The sequence below is a fragment of the Emydura macquarii genome, unplaced genomic scaffold (genome assembly GCF_026122565.2).
Source record: "Emydura macquarii macquarii isolate MOO-44397 ecotype Brisbane River unplaced genomic scaffold, CSIRO-AGI_Emac_v2 contig_2273, whole genome shotgun sequence".
Taxonomy (NCBI): domain Eukaryota; kingdom Metazoa; phylum Chordata; order Testudines; family Chelidae; genus Emydura; species Emydura macquarii.
This window is the reverse complement of record NW_027132410.1, coordinates 338,419-351,889: the sequence shown is the minus strand read 5'-3', so window position 1 is coordinate 351,889 and position 13,471 is coordinate 338,419. Positions and strand designations below refer to the sequence as shown.

At 44.0% G+C, this 13,471-nt stretch overlaps 1 protein-coding gene across 1 annotated transcript; it reads left to right on the top strand.

Moving 5' to 3' along the window:
• Positions 1 to 10,145: 10,145 nt before the first annotated feature.
• On the top strand, positions 10,146 to 12,748 carry LOC137161196 (keratinocyte proline-rich protein-like). Its single transcript, XM_067560308.1, has 3 exons — positions 10,146 to 10,166; positions 11,957 to 12,254; positions 12,327 to 12,748. The coding sequence occupies exons 1-3, from the start codon at positions 10,146 to 10,148 to the stop codon at positions 12,746 to 12,748; spliced, it is 741 nt and encodes a 246-aa protein (XP_067416409.1).
• Positions 12,749 to 13,471: the final 723 nt, after the last annotated feature.

The following is a 13,471-nucleotide window of genomic DNA, read 5'->3' as shown; positions in this document are numbered from 1 at the left end:
AAATGAAAGCTGAAAATTTAAAAAAATCAGTATTCCGCTGAAAATATTCTGGTTTTGGTTTTCTGGTGCGACATCTTTTCTTTTCTTTTCTTTTTTTTTTTTTTTTTGAGGAAAGTAGTCTAATTAAGAAAAAAGTTTAATCCAAAATCCCATTTTCCGTTGAAAAATGTTCTGATGAAAAATTTCCAACCAGCCCTAATTCACAAAGTGGCTGTAAAACACTCAAATCAAATGGCAGGGTTTAAATAACAGACACAGGGCAATGGAGAATCAGATCCAGAATAATTCCCTTTACCCTTTCAGTTCCCCTTGTCCATTCCTCCTTTTGCACTGCCTTCCTTTAGGTCTCTCTCCCTTCTGCCCTGTCCCTTCCATCTCCTAGACCCTTGTCTTTTAACATTTTATAGCCATCTTTATTACTATTATTATTTTGCATTGCAATAACATCATCTAGAGCCCCTACGCTAGGACGAGGGCCCCATTGTGCTAGGCAAAATACTCCCATAAAACCAAAAGACTTATCTGGCAATCTGCCCTTTTGGTTTCCTGCATTTCATAGCTTTTCCCATTCATTTTCCCCTCCTGCAACAATTAACCCTGGGGAATTTGTCCTTTAATCTGGAAATGTTATCAAACCAGCTGTTAGGGTAGAGTAAACCCCTTACGCACCACAGCACCAGAATGTGGTGGCTAAAACTAGCTTTTCATCTAAGAATGCAAAAACCACTTCTGTAGCCTCTCAGTACGCTGGGCTTCATTCCTTTCTCACTGACACTGGGGTAAATCAGGAGTAATTCCAACGAGCACAATAGAATTACAATGTTGTGCAACAGAAGGAACTCCATCAAAGTCAGTTGAGTTAGATTGGTGCAAACCAGGATTAACTCCACCAAGCCAATGGCATGCGACCCACGAGAGGAAATCAAACTGCTTAATGTATAAAGCCTGGAGCCACTAATGTTTAATCTGCATAGACAAACTGCAATAGAAAATTGCCAATAATCTAGTGAGTGATCCCACATTAGCACTAGCAATAAAGTCCGACACAATCATCTCACTCAGTGCTAATTCCCTAATAGATGCAGTATAAGTGAACTTACCTGATTCACCTGTGAACCACTGCGGAGGGGATTCAGGGCCTTTGGAATGAAAGAACCTTTATATGGTCCCTGAGCCCGGCCTCCCAGAAGTGAGAAGTGAACAAGGCCCCTGTTCTTTCACAATCCCCAAACTGATCAAATTAGTGGTTTGACTGTCACCTGGGACAGAAAACTCCCTTTTCTGGAGCACTTTTTATTTTGGCAACAGGTGATTTGTGTGTCAGCCCTGCCTGAAGCACAAAGGTTCGTTCACGTGAAGACATTTTTCAAATTCTCGGCTTTAACACTCGGGGTTCTCAGATCTGCCTAAAAATAAAAACGCGGGCGAGCAACGACATTTTTTTGCCACATCTGCAGAGACATTCACTCGTGGACACTGAAAATGGTGGGTTGGATTCTTAGTGACCCTTAGGTCCGCTTGGCAGTGCCAAGGGGCCTTAAAGTGGGAGGAAAGGACCCCGTGAGCATCCCTCCTCCCTCTCTGGAGGGAGCTTCCCCAGCCATTGTGAAGCTTGGGAAAGAGGCCCCCAGAGCACACTGCACTGGCAGTTCTCTGCTTCCCAGGGGCCATAGGAAGCAATGCATAAGTTACAGTAGCCTTGGAGTTGCTCTGACTTATGCCACGAGCCAGGCCATGGCCTATAGTGCCCCAGTACACAGGAAGTTTAAAGCTACCATAGCCCTTCATCCACCATTCCTGATCTCAGTACATGAGTGAAGTAACTGAGAATCAGGCCCTTTGACTTGACATTCCTATGAAAACAAGGGGAAAAAGCACTTTTCCTTCAAGCTGCTCATTAGTTTTTGTGCCTCAGAACAGGATGTGGGAGTTGCTAGGGCCAAAGACCCAACCCTGCAACAGCATATGGAGAAACCTTTGAGCCATAGATACATCATTATTCAATTCTTTTCTTTAGTAAAAGAAGCAGTGGGCCTTATCCTGCAACATACTGCAATTCCCTCCACTCCCACTCACGGTATGTCACAGAACAGGGCCCAGCACAGAGATGAGGAAGTTTAGCTGAGATTCCCTGGGTGAATGGAAAATGTAGCAGAGGTCAGGGGAGCGGCGCAGGACAAGTCAAGATACTGGGGGTAAAGCTGCCCCTGAATATTCAGGTGAATTTTGCTAGAGGTCACTTTAACATTAAGCCCCTGAAACTGAAGTGGGTGGTTTAGTTCTACGGTCACAACTTGCAAGTCAGGCACCGCCCTTTTGTAGAGTTTTCTCATTTGTGAATTTCTCATTTCTCTGATGTGAATACAGAACTGTTAGGTAGCTGACAGCCCAACACAGGGACGCCTGACGCAGCCTCATCCTTAGAGTTGCTTTGCAATTATGCCTTAAATGATTTACGGATTGCTTTTCTCAATGAGTTAATTGGGTGATCTCATCAAGCACTTTAAGGAAAAGCTTCGCGGGCCCTGTTCCAAAACCCATAGAATTGATTGCGTCTCTCAAGTCCTACGTCAGCCACTTCACTTATTTATTGGTGTAAATCCCTTACAAAATTGGCTACTAGACACCACTGGGGTACTGCGCCCTGGAGCAGGCTGCCATGGAGAATGACCACCTTCAACAGTTTGCCAGATGGGATAGCTGCTCAAGCATCATTTAGTTACATCGACACGTCATGTCACCGGGCAACGCCAAGGGGGGCATTTCAGTGCAGCGTCAGCAGCTGAACCCTGCATGGGGCTGGAATGTACATGAATCAGCAAACCAGAGCAGAAATTACATTTGCACTAATGCAGTCCTTTTAGGGTCTCACCCAAGTGAACCTAGCTTTTGTGTTCAAGGTTCATCAGGAGAGTTAAAGAGAAACATGAGGGAAGGTTCTTAAATTCAGAATACAAAGTCACACTTTGTCATTTCACATGACTGATGGGGAAAAAAAACTTTCATATTCATTTATTCATAGCTAGAAGGGACCATTCTGATAATCTAGGCTGAATTCATGCATAACACAATGTCATAGAATTTCACCTGGCACGTCCTGCATTGAGGCCAATAAACTGTGGTTGGAGACCCTCAATCTCCATTGCCCTGCACCTTTGTGCAGTATTTTACACCAGTGCAAAATGAGTGTGAAATGCTGCAACATTAGAAAAGTAGCCCTTTACATCCAACTTTGCACTGATATACACGAGCACACAAGGTGCAATGCAGTGGAAAATCAGGCCCTTTATCTTTTAGTAGGACATCAAATCTTGATTTAAAGACTCCAATCAATGGAGAATATAACCTAGGAAAGAGATACGTTGAATATAAAATCTTTCCTCTGTTCCATCATTTGGCAGACAATGTGTAGAACTGGCAACTCGATGCAACAGTATAGGGTGCATTGTTTATATATAAGATATTTTAGACTGGCAGGCAGATTGATACTAGGAAATTAAACCTACGTAATTATCTCTTTCATGCTTTTTTAGGGTGAGCCACCTCATACGGAATCCAGGTATCCGCCCTTGAATAATGATGGACAAGTGAGCACAAGAAGAGGGTGGAAGCAACAGAGGTATAATCAAGTTAGGAGGATGAGCCATGCCTTTGGAGATCTGGTTCAACCACTTCTGATTAATAGAACGAAACTAAATCCCAGGGAAGAATGCTTCTTTCAAATTCCGAGTTTTCTCCAGGCATGAAGATTTCAAAAGACTTAATGGAGAGAAGCCAAAAGACAGTCTTTTGCAAACTAGCTGTCTTCTGGAATAGACCAAATCCATCAGAAACTATACCCCTTGTCAGCCAGCCCTGCTATGATCACATTATCTGACCTGCACCAGAATTATGTCCTACAGGACTTCGGCAAAGTTGACCAATTGTCTTGCAATCACATGACTGCATGTTGGAAAAGATAATTCCTTGCAAACTAGTCATAAGAGAGATTGAGGAATTGCGTTAGTGACTGAAGTGCAGCACATTTCATTTCCATTTCTCAGCATCTGGAGAAATGGTCTGAGGTAAATAGGATGAAATTCAATAAGAACAAATGCAGAGTTCTCCAGTTAGGAAGGAACAAATCAGTTGCACACATACAAAATGGGAAATAATTGCCTAGGAAAGAATGCTGCAGAAACGGGTCTGGGAGTCATGGTGGATCACAAACTAAATATGCATCAACAGTGTAACATTGTTACAAAAGAAAAAAAGCAAATGTTATTCCAGGATGTGTTAGCAGGAGTGTTGTAAGCAAGACACGAGAAGTCATTCTTCCATTCTACTCCATGCTGATTAGGCCTCAGCTGGAGTATTGTGTCCAGTTCTGGGCGCCACATTTCAGGAACGATGTGGATAAATTGGAGAAAGTCCAGAGAAGAGCAACAAAAAATATTAAAGGCCTAGAAAACATGACCTGTGAGGGAAGCCTGAAAAAACTGGGTTCGTTTAATCTGAAGGAGAAAAGACTGGGGGGAAGGGACATGATAACAGTTTTCAAGTACACTAAAGGTCCTTACAAGGAGGAGGGATGTAAATTGTTCTCTTTGCCCTCTGAGGATTGGACAAGAAGCAATGGGCTTAAATTGCAGCAAGGGCAGTTTAGGTTGGACATTAGAAAAAACTTCCTAAGTGTCAGGGTAGTTCAGCACTAGAACAAGTTTCCTCAGGAGGTGGTGGAATCTCCATCATTGGGGATTTTTAAGAGCAGGTTAGACAAACACCTGTCAGGGAGGCTCTAGATAATTCTTGGCCCTGCCAGGAGTGCAGGGGACTGAACTAGATGACCTTCCGAGGTCCCTTCCAGTCCCATGATTCTATGATACAGCCCTGGCACTGCTCAGACTGCTCCAGCAGTTTGTTTTGCCTCGTGTGCAACCCAGAGGCCTGGATAGTTAAGGTGTTTAGATGTTGCCCCGCTCAGCACTGCAAGGCCTAAAGATAACATTTTCAGAAGTATCTAAGTCATGTAGGAAACTACAGCCGCAATGAGACGTAGGCTCTCCTAAATGCCTAGGTCACGTTTGAAAATGGGGCTTAGCCATCTATGTCACTTAGGCCTTGCACCGCTGAGTAGAGCAACCCTTGAAAATCTGGCCCCGGATCACTAAGGTGTTGCTGTCGTAAGGGATGAACGGCTCCCACGCAAAGTCTGCAATCCCTCCCTATCCTCTGCCATTCGTCTCTGCCCTTCCTCCCCTTCCTGTGTGTGATGTTTCCTTCTTCCTGGTTCTTTCTCTGCTCGTGTCTAGCTTTCCCTTCTCTCTCATTTCCTCTCATCCTCCTTTTCCAAGTAATCTTTCATCACCCTGTCCGACACAACTTTCCCCAGCTTCCACGGGGACATACATATATAACCCTTGTCTGTCACACTGTAGGTACTGGTACCACTTGAGCGGCTGGGGATGCTCTGATGTCCAATTTGAAAAGCACATGCTACATTGTCTACGTGAACGAGCACAGGGCTGGGAATCCAACTCCTGAGATAGAATTCTGGCTCTGCCACTGTCTTTGTCCGTGACCTTGGGCTGGTCACTTCCCCTCTTTATGCCCCTGCTTCCCCACCTGTCATATGGAGATAATAATATCTCCTGCCATTACCTACCTTGCAGTGGGTAGTGAGGACTAATTAGCTGATGTTTGTGCAGTGAGTGAAAGCGCTAAAGGGCTATTCAAGTTGTGAGCAGCATTATTAAATATTGATACAATCCAACCAGAAATCTTTCATGGTGGCTCTGTAATTAGCAAATTATTTGGTCTAATGGAGGGGAATTAATTCAGTGGCATGTAACAAGCATTTGGATGCTCCTAGGTTTGCATCTTGGTGGCAAGCATAAGAGATCCTTCAACAGGACTTTTCAGACCTGAATTGACTGGAATACCAACGACACGACATTTTCTCATAGAGTCTTGTCTTGTCTGTTCATAGCAGGATGAATGCCAAAAAAAGGGTTCAGATGGACCAGGAAGGAGAGCTCAGTATAAAGCCAAATCCTTCACAGGAGTCAATGAGCTAGGCTGATTTATTTCAGCTGAGAACCTAGTCCACAGTTTTTAGTCTTCAATCCTTGCATAATTCAGTAAGTAGAGTCTCAAAATTTAAAATCTCTGATTTCAACGGGGGCTGGAAGGGATCTCAGATCTACACTGAAACCCATCAATTTCAACACGGATTGGTGAGAGTATAAATGACCCTGAGACTTAGGTCTATCACCATGGATTGATTGAAGCATCCGAGTCTGATAAGGATCGTGTCCAAGCAGGGTGAATGGCAAGGGATGAGGAACAAGAGAAGGAAGATGAAGGAGGCACCAGAAACACCTATGAATCGTTAAGTGTTGATGTCTCAGTATAAGTTAATACTGAAGAAAAAAAACCCAAAGATACAATTGTCCCAGTATTAAACCTCCCACAGTACAAATGATGTTATTCAGGGGTGGAAATTATAGCACAGAGTTACAAAGCCAGTTCAAGGCACATTGCAAAGCAAGGCGTTGGTCTGGAGAAGCCGTTCCAGTTTCCAAGAACGTTTACGTTAGCTCTGGGAGTGTCAGGTGCTTGATGAAACATGAAGCTCATGGGATGACAGCCCAAAATCACGTCTTCTGTGACAGGTGAAAAAAGTGACAGGGTACACTGTCACCTGCCTATGAGAGGACGGGTGAGCTGGTGGCTAAGTCCCTTACTTGGGATTTAGGAGATATAGGTAAACTCTGCCACAGGCTTCTGTGCAAACTTGGGCAAGATTTTTAATCTCTCTACGCGTCACTTCCCTACTTGTAAAATATGAATAAATCCCCCAATCTTTGTCTGCCTTGCCTATTTAGACTGTAAACTCTTTGGACAAGGACTGTCTCTCATTAGGTGTTTGTACAGTTCCTAGTACAATAGGGCTCCGGTCTCCAGTTGTTACCCCCACGCAAATAGTAAATAATTAATAATAAGAAAGAGATTGCCTCTCAGCAGAAAACTTCCAGGGTCTGTTTTGCATTCACCAGTGTAAATCAGAATTGAATTCAATGGAATCACACTGGTGTGAAACTGGTGTTAATTGAGAACAGAATCAAGTCCCATTCTTAACAGATAACCACCAACTATCCCAGATGAACAGAGAGATTGACTTCTTTAAGAAGTCACCTTTACCAAATCACCAATTTTTCATAGCTCCTTGAATACTTGAGTAAGACAAGTTTCACCACATATAGTATTTGTCTCAGAAAATAGCTATCAAGTATTATTAATACAATTCACAGATAAGGAAAAAGTATTTACATCTTTATAGGAAAGTTTTTGTCTAAGGGGAAAAGGGACTAGAAGGTAAATTAAGTCACAAGAAAGAGAAAAGCATTTCTATTTGTTTCTTATTTATTCTGATGTTACTGTTTATCGTCAAAGCATATCACAAAACCATAACTAATTAATTAAGACTCATAACTTGACCGGGCCAACACTTTCCAAAAATGTAACCTAAAAAGTGTTGTTTCTAGGCTCAGTTGATCTTTTTTTTTTTAATTCTGACAAAATCTTTTCATGAAAATTCCTGAAATGTTTTCACAAAATTTCACCACCACTTTTCAACTAGTTCTGCCCACAACCTTTTCTAGGATTGAAGATGGATAAATTAGGGTACACAAAGGTGCAGTGATTTAGAGACATAGAGCTTAAGACCAAAATGGGACTACCGGTTCTTGTAGTCTGACCTCCTGTATATCACAAGCCACTACCACCATCCAGCACCTTGCACTTGCCCCAAACCAGACTGTATATCAATGTTAAAACCAGGATTAGAAGTCAGTGCACTCCCCAGCTCTCAACTACTGCTCATAGCACCAGATCATGTCCTTTCTTGCTATGAAAACTGCTTTTTGTTAACCATCAGAGTTTAGAATTCAATGCTGGCAATTTGACACCCAAAGCAGAACTGGTTAGATGTCCAGAAAAAAAAAAACATGGATTTACTTTGGGTTTGAACATTTTCCAGCATCTCTGCGCTGAAGACAGAAAGGAAGCCCCAGGTGACGATAAAAGGATTCTTGTTGATGATGAGCCATAATTGCAGAAATAAACCTACAGAGGCAGCTGCTCAGCTGGTATAAATTATCACAGTTCTTGACATTAGTGGAGTTCTGACAGTGTCAGCCAGCTGAGGAGCTGCCCCATAGGATTTAAACCGGATTTAAGTGGCACACAGGCCTTGAGTTGGCCTTCTGAATTTAACCTCTTTAAATCAGCAGCTGGCAGGCAAAGCAAACATCTCTTAAGCCCAGCTGGGACAGGGACAACGCCAGGGCCCCACCTGCAGATGAAATAAGACAGGAAGTTGCACCAACGCCGTCTCCCGGTGTCCCACCCAGGTGTCCCACCCACAAAGAGAGAAACCAAGATTAAAAAGAGGAAATTACACCACAGCTAGGAGCAGCCGTTCCCATCACATGTCCAGAGAATGTTACAATGTGCGCCAGCTCAGCCTAATGCTATCATTGCATGCTTAGCCCAAGGAGTTGCTCCAGCGAGGCATTACAAGCATGATAAGACCCTCCCAATCCAATGACTCAGCCTGATGGAAGTGATTATCGCAAGACAATCAGCTATGCTGAAATTCATCCCTGTCCTCTAGAGCAGATGGAGCAATAACTATCCCGCCCCCGGCCTCACCCCTGCAGATTTCCATGTAAATGAACAAAGTTTTATTCTCGTCAAAAATCTTCCTTGAAATTTTTTGTAAAAAAAAACCCAAACGCTTATTTTTTATGAAAAATGGAAATTTTGCAGTGAACATTTCCATTGGCTATTTTCCATAGACAAAACATTTCAGCTGAAAAATGTTGAACAGGTCTTCTGTGCTCCATGCTGTAAGCCTGTGAGAGCAGCGCCTCCATCTCACACAGGTCACTGAATTCCTGTTGGTTTGCAACAATTTTCAGAGCATCTGCCTGAGGGACACTCAGACCAGTGAGCAATGGCACATGGACATGATAAGCTCTATACCCTATGCCAGCTCTTTCTCCCTCCATATATACAGAGACAGTCTGCTCCTGCTTCTGGCAATATGGAGTCACTGTCTTGACATCAGTGGAATGGATGTACACCCCTGTAAATGAGAGCAGAATCTGGCCTTTCATGCTCATATCAGCACCCATAAAACTACATTATAAATGCTGATTGGCTAGAAAGACAAGTAGATTGGATAGTTTTTCCTAGGTAATGAGAGATAACATGGGAAGGTCCGTCACTGGGACACAACAGGATCTGACATCAAAAGAGAAGATGTTTAGTGTTTCTTTTCATAAAATATAAAATTATATTTGGATTCTGAAAATTAATTTCTCATCCTCACAGGTTCCCCCTTTTCTGAGGCAAAAGGTGATAGAAGCACACGTGGTTGCAGGGATTTCTAGTCTACCTAGGTATTTATATGGTCCACCATCACCATAGCATCTGAGCAACTCATAGCATTGAATGAGCTTATCCTTACACCAGTGTTGTGAAGCAAAGAAGTACTATCATCCCCATTTTACAGATGGGGAAACTGAGGAAAAGAGAGATGAAGTGAAATACCCAAGGTCACACAGCAAGTTTTTGGCAGAACCAGGAGTTCCTTTGGCAGAAATAAACCCAGGAGTCCTGACTCCCAGTCCAGAGACTTAACCACAACACTTTTCATCTGTTATGGCATCCAATCCATCTTGCTGCAGGACTTTCCAACATCTCAAGGTCCACTTTTTCTTGGAGCAATCTTGGAAGACCAACAACCAGATCCTGCTCTCATTTATGCTAGAGCAAAATCAGGAATCACTTCAATGACTTCAATTGCAAAAGGGCCCAAATAAGTGGGGTCCACATCAGCCCCCAGATTTCTAAACACAGACACATTTAAACAACTGTAGCCAGGTCCTCCTCTGGTGTACAATGACTTAGTTCCATGGACTTCAATGAAGCTATGTCAATTGAAATCAGCTGAGGATCTGGCCCATCGAGTTCAATGGAGCTACACTGGTGCTGGGGCATCTGGCCTTTTGCCCCTTGTTTTTATCCTTTTGGTAACTTTTGCCATTCAGATCAGGCAGGGAGGCGATTAGGATAAAGTATACAACACTCATCGGAACATGAAGGAGTTTCCTACCAAGGTGATGCAGAAACAGGAAATACAAGGGAACACATGAGCCGTGTGATTTGGAAAGAATGAGCTCATCGTTCAGGTGGATTGTCTCATTTCCAGAAGGCGGGGCTTTGGAACCCTATAAAAGTTCTCTCGCCTCAGCACTCCACTATCCACTTGATTTCTTCATGCTCCTCCTTCTTGGGCAGTTGGGTAAGTCTGATCATACAGATTCTTTCTTGCTGTACTTTGGAGCTAGGGTTCACACAGGCTGGTGTTCCGAAGCAGGAGCCTTTCTCTTTTGGGAAATTTTAGAGGCTTAATTCAACTGAAGTTTTTTTTTCCAAAAAAAATCTATCGATGGGTACTGGTGGCAGCATAGAGGGGAGAGGTTCAAAATATCCTTGATGTAGCTAACTCCACTCATGCTAGCGGATTTGGCTCTGGATGTTAAAATACCTGGAGCTACATATCTGAAACATTCCTTGGTATACTTCGCTTGTTCCTAGAAATATAAAAACAGAGGATTTGCCATTGGAGCAGACAATGTTGTTGTAGCCGTGTTGGTCCCAGGATAAGGCACAGACAAGGTGGGTGAGTTAGTGCCTTTTATTGGACCAACTTCTGTTGGTGGAAAGTACTTGCTGCTTCACAGGTTTCAGGAAATCTCCTGTAATGCATCTGTGCAGTTGTGTATTGCAGCACTTGGGGGCTACATGAGACATTTCTTCTATTCTGATATGGCCAGGGTATGCGTTGCTCTCTGAAGCACAGGGTGTGAGTGAACTAGGTTTCGCTTGCACCAGCTGTATGTGTTCTTAGTGGCTGTGCAATTAGCCATTCCTTTTAGAAGCCACTGCCAGAGTGTATTACTGTGAGTGCAAGCACCCCTCGCATCGTGCTTGTGGTTCCCAATTCTTTCCACAACAGCTTGTAAATACCACTTACACCATCTGAAATCCAGAGTGGCACCAGTAAAGTTACACTGCTGTAAATCTAGAGTGAGAGGAGAATCAGGCTCATGTATTCACCATTGATAAATTCAGTTTTTATAGTGTGCTAGCAATTTCTTTGGAGGAATAGTTTGCCCTAGTCTTTTTTTACTGATTTTCCTTTCACCTGGGCTTGAGAATAATCCGAAGGGACATGAATAGATGCAGAAAGATAGTGAAAAGACCTGGGTCATGAGTTCACTGGGAAAGTACTGAAGGGAAGACAGTTAATGGGTTAAGGATAGAGGTATATGCTCCAAGAGGAGGAGCTGGGCGGGGGGAGGCAATTTCATTTGAAACATTGAAATCAGCTGTTGTTTGGAGGAATTTGTGTAGCAGCCGGAAAAGGGAGCACAGAATAGAAAGAAGGGAAAATGAGGGAATAGAGTGAGAGTAGGAATCAGAAGGCCAGATGAAAAGAAAGGACTGGGTGAAAGAAGTGATGGGCTGGCATCAAAAGGAGGAAGAGAGAATAAAGAGAGAGGTATTCTAACAGATTATTAGTCTCCCATAACACTGGCAGGTTGACCAATAGACTTACTGCATTCACATAGCATGTGTTATAACACTCTGGCGCTTCTTTTAGATTATCCTGTATTGCACAAAGATGTCTTTTCACCAAGACCAGCAGCAATGCAAGCAAGGCTTCACCCTTCCACCGGCACTGTGTAAAGCAACACCGAAACCGTGCCCAGAAATTGTGCCATGTCCAGAGCCGGTGAAATGCCCTGAGCCAATACCGTGTTATCCAGAGAAGCCGCCATGCAAGGAGCCACCAGTCCCAGGTCCTCTTCCATGCCCTGAGCCTCTGCCATGCCCTCAACAGAAGCAGCAGTGCAAGTTGCCACCAGGCAAAATTCCTGTTCCATGCCCTGAGCCAATACCGTGTACTCCAGGGAAGACGCCATGCAAGGAAACACCAGTCCCAGTTCCTGTTCCATGCCCTGAGCCAATACCGTGTACTCCAGGGAAGACGCCAGGCAAGTTGCCACCAGTCCCAGTTCCTGTTCCATGCCCTGAGCCAACACCGTGTACTCCAGGGAAGACGCCAGGCAAGGAACCACCAGTCCCAGTTCCTCTTCCATGCCCTGAGCCTCTGCCATGCCCTCAACAGAAGCAGCAGTGCAAGTTGCCACCAGGCAAAATTCCTGTTCCATGCCCTGAGCCAATACCGTGTACTCCAGGGAAGACGCCAGGCAAGGAAACACCAGTCCCAGTTCCTGTTCCATGCCCTGAGCCAACACCCTGTACTCCAGGGAAGACGCCAGGCAAGGAAACACCAGTCCCAGTTCCTCTTCCATGCCCTGAGCCAACACCGTGTACTCCAGGGAAGACGCCATGCAAGGAACCACCAGTCCCAGTTCCTCTTCCATGCCCTGAGCCTCTACCATGCCCTCAACAGAAGCAGCAGTGCAAGTTGCCACCAGTCCCAGTTCCTGTTCCATGCCCTGAGCCAGTACCGTGTACTCCAGAGAAGCCACCGTGCAAGGAGCCACCAATCCACATTCCCAACCCATGCCCTGAGCCAGTGAAATGCCCACCTTCTGTGCCGACGTGTCCACCCATTGAACAGCAGCAGTGCAAGCAGCCATGCAAGTTGCCACCCAACTGGAAGTAACCTGCAAATAACCTGGAAAGCCTTGGAACGAAAAGCAGAATGCAAATCCATGGCACCGATTCCTGGGGCTTCTCATCGCTCATTGTACCTCCTCGTCTCATTTCTTTAAGGGTATTTTGTTTAGATCCACAGTTTCCCACCCACGTCTTAATTCTATTGTTCAATAGGGCATGTCATATAGTAACAGAATTTTTATCGTGCTTCTGGCTTTTTTGGATCAGCTGCTAGGAAAAGGTACTTCAGATAGAAATTGTGTACATTGTTTTAAAAGATGATTTGATGTTCTAGCATCATTTTACCCCTCTAATGCTTTTGAACCCTCGTACAGCTAAAGCGGGTGGCGCTGCAGGAGGTTGGAATCAGAATTGTCTAAGCTGATGTTCAAACTTCACTTGAGCACAGTTAGAAAGCAGGTGAGGTGGGAACACTGTTCATCATGATGAGTGGTACTGTCTCATTGTTGCCTTATACTTCCCCAGCTGTCTATCTCTATCCATGTGCTGTCTTTCATCATATACTTAGCCTGTAAGTTCCTTGGGGCAGAGACAGCCTTTTAGTTCCTTGTTTGTACAGTGCCTAGCACCCTTGGGTTTATGACTATGGACAGGCAATACAAATACATAATAATTAATAATACTAGTAATGCAGTTGACTAGAAGAGAAGATTTTCCAGACATCACAAATTCTTGGTACTAAATTTCTCATCGAATGGAAATCACACCA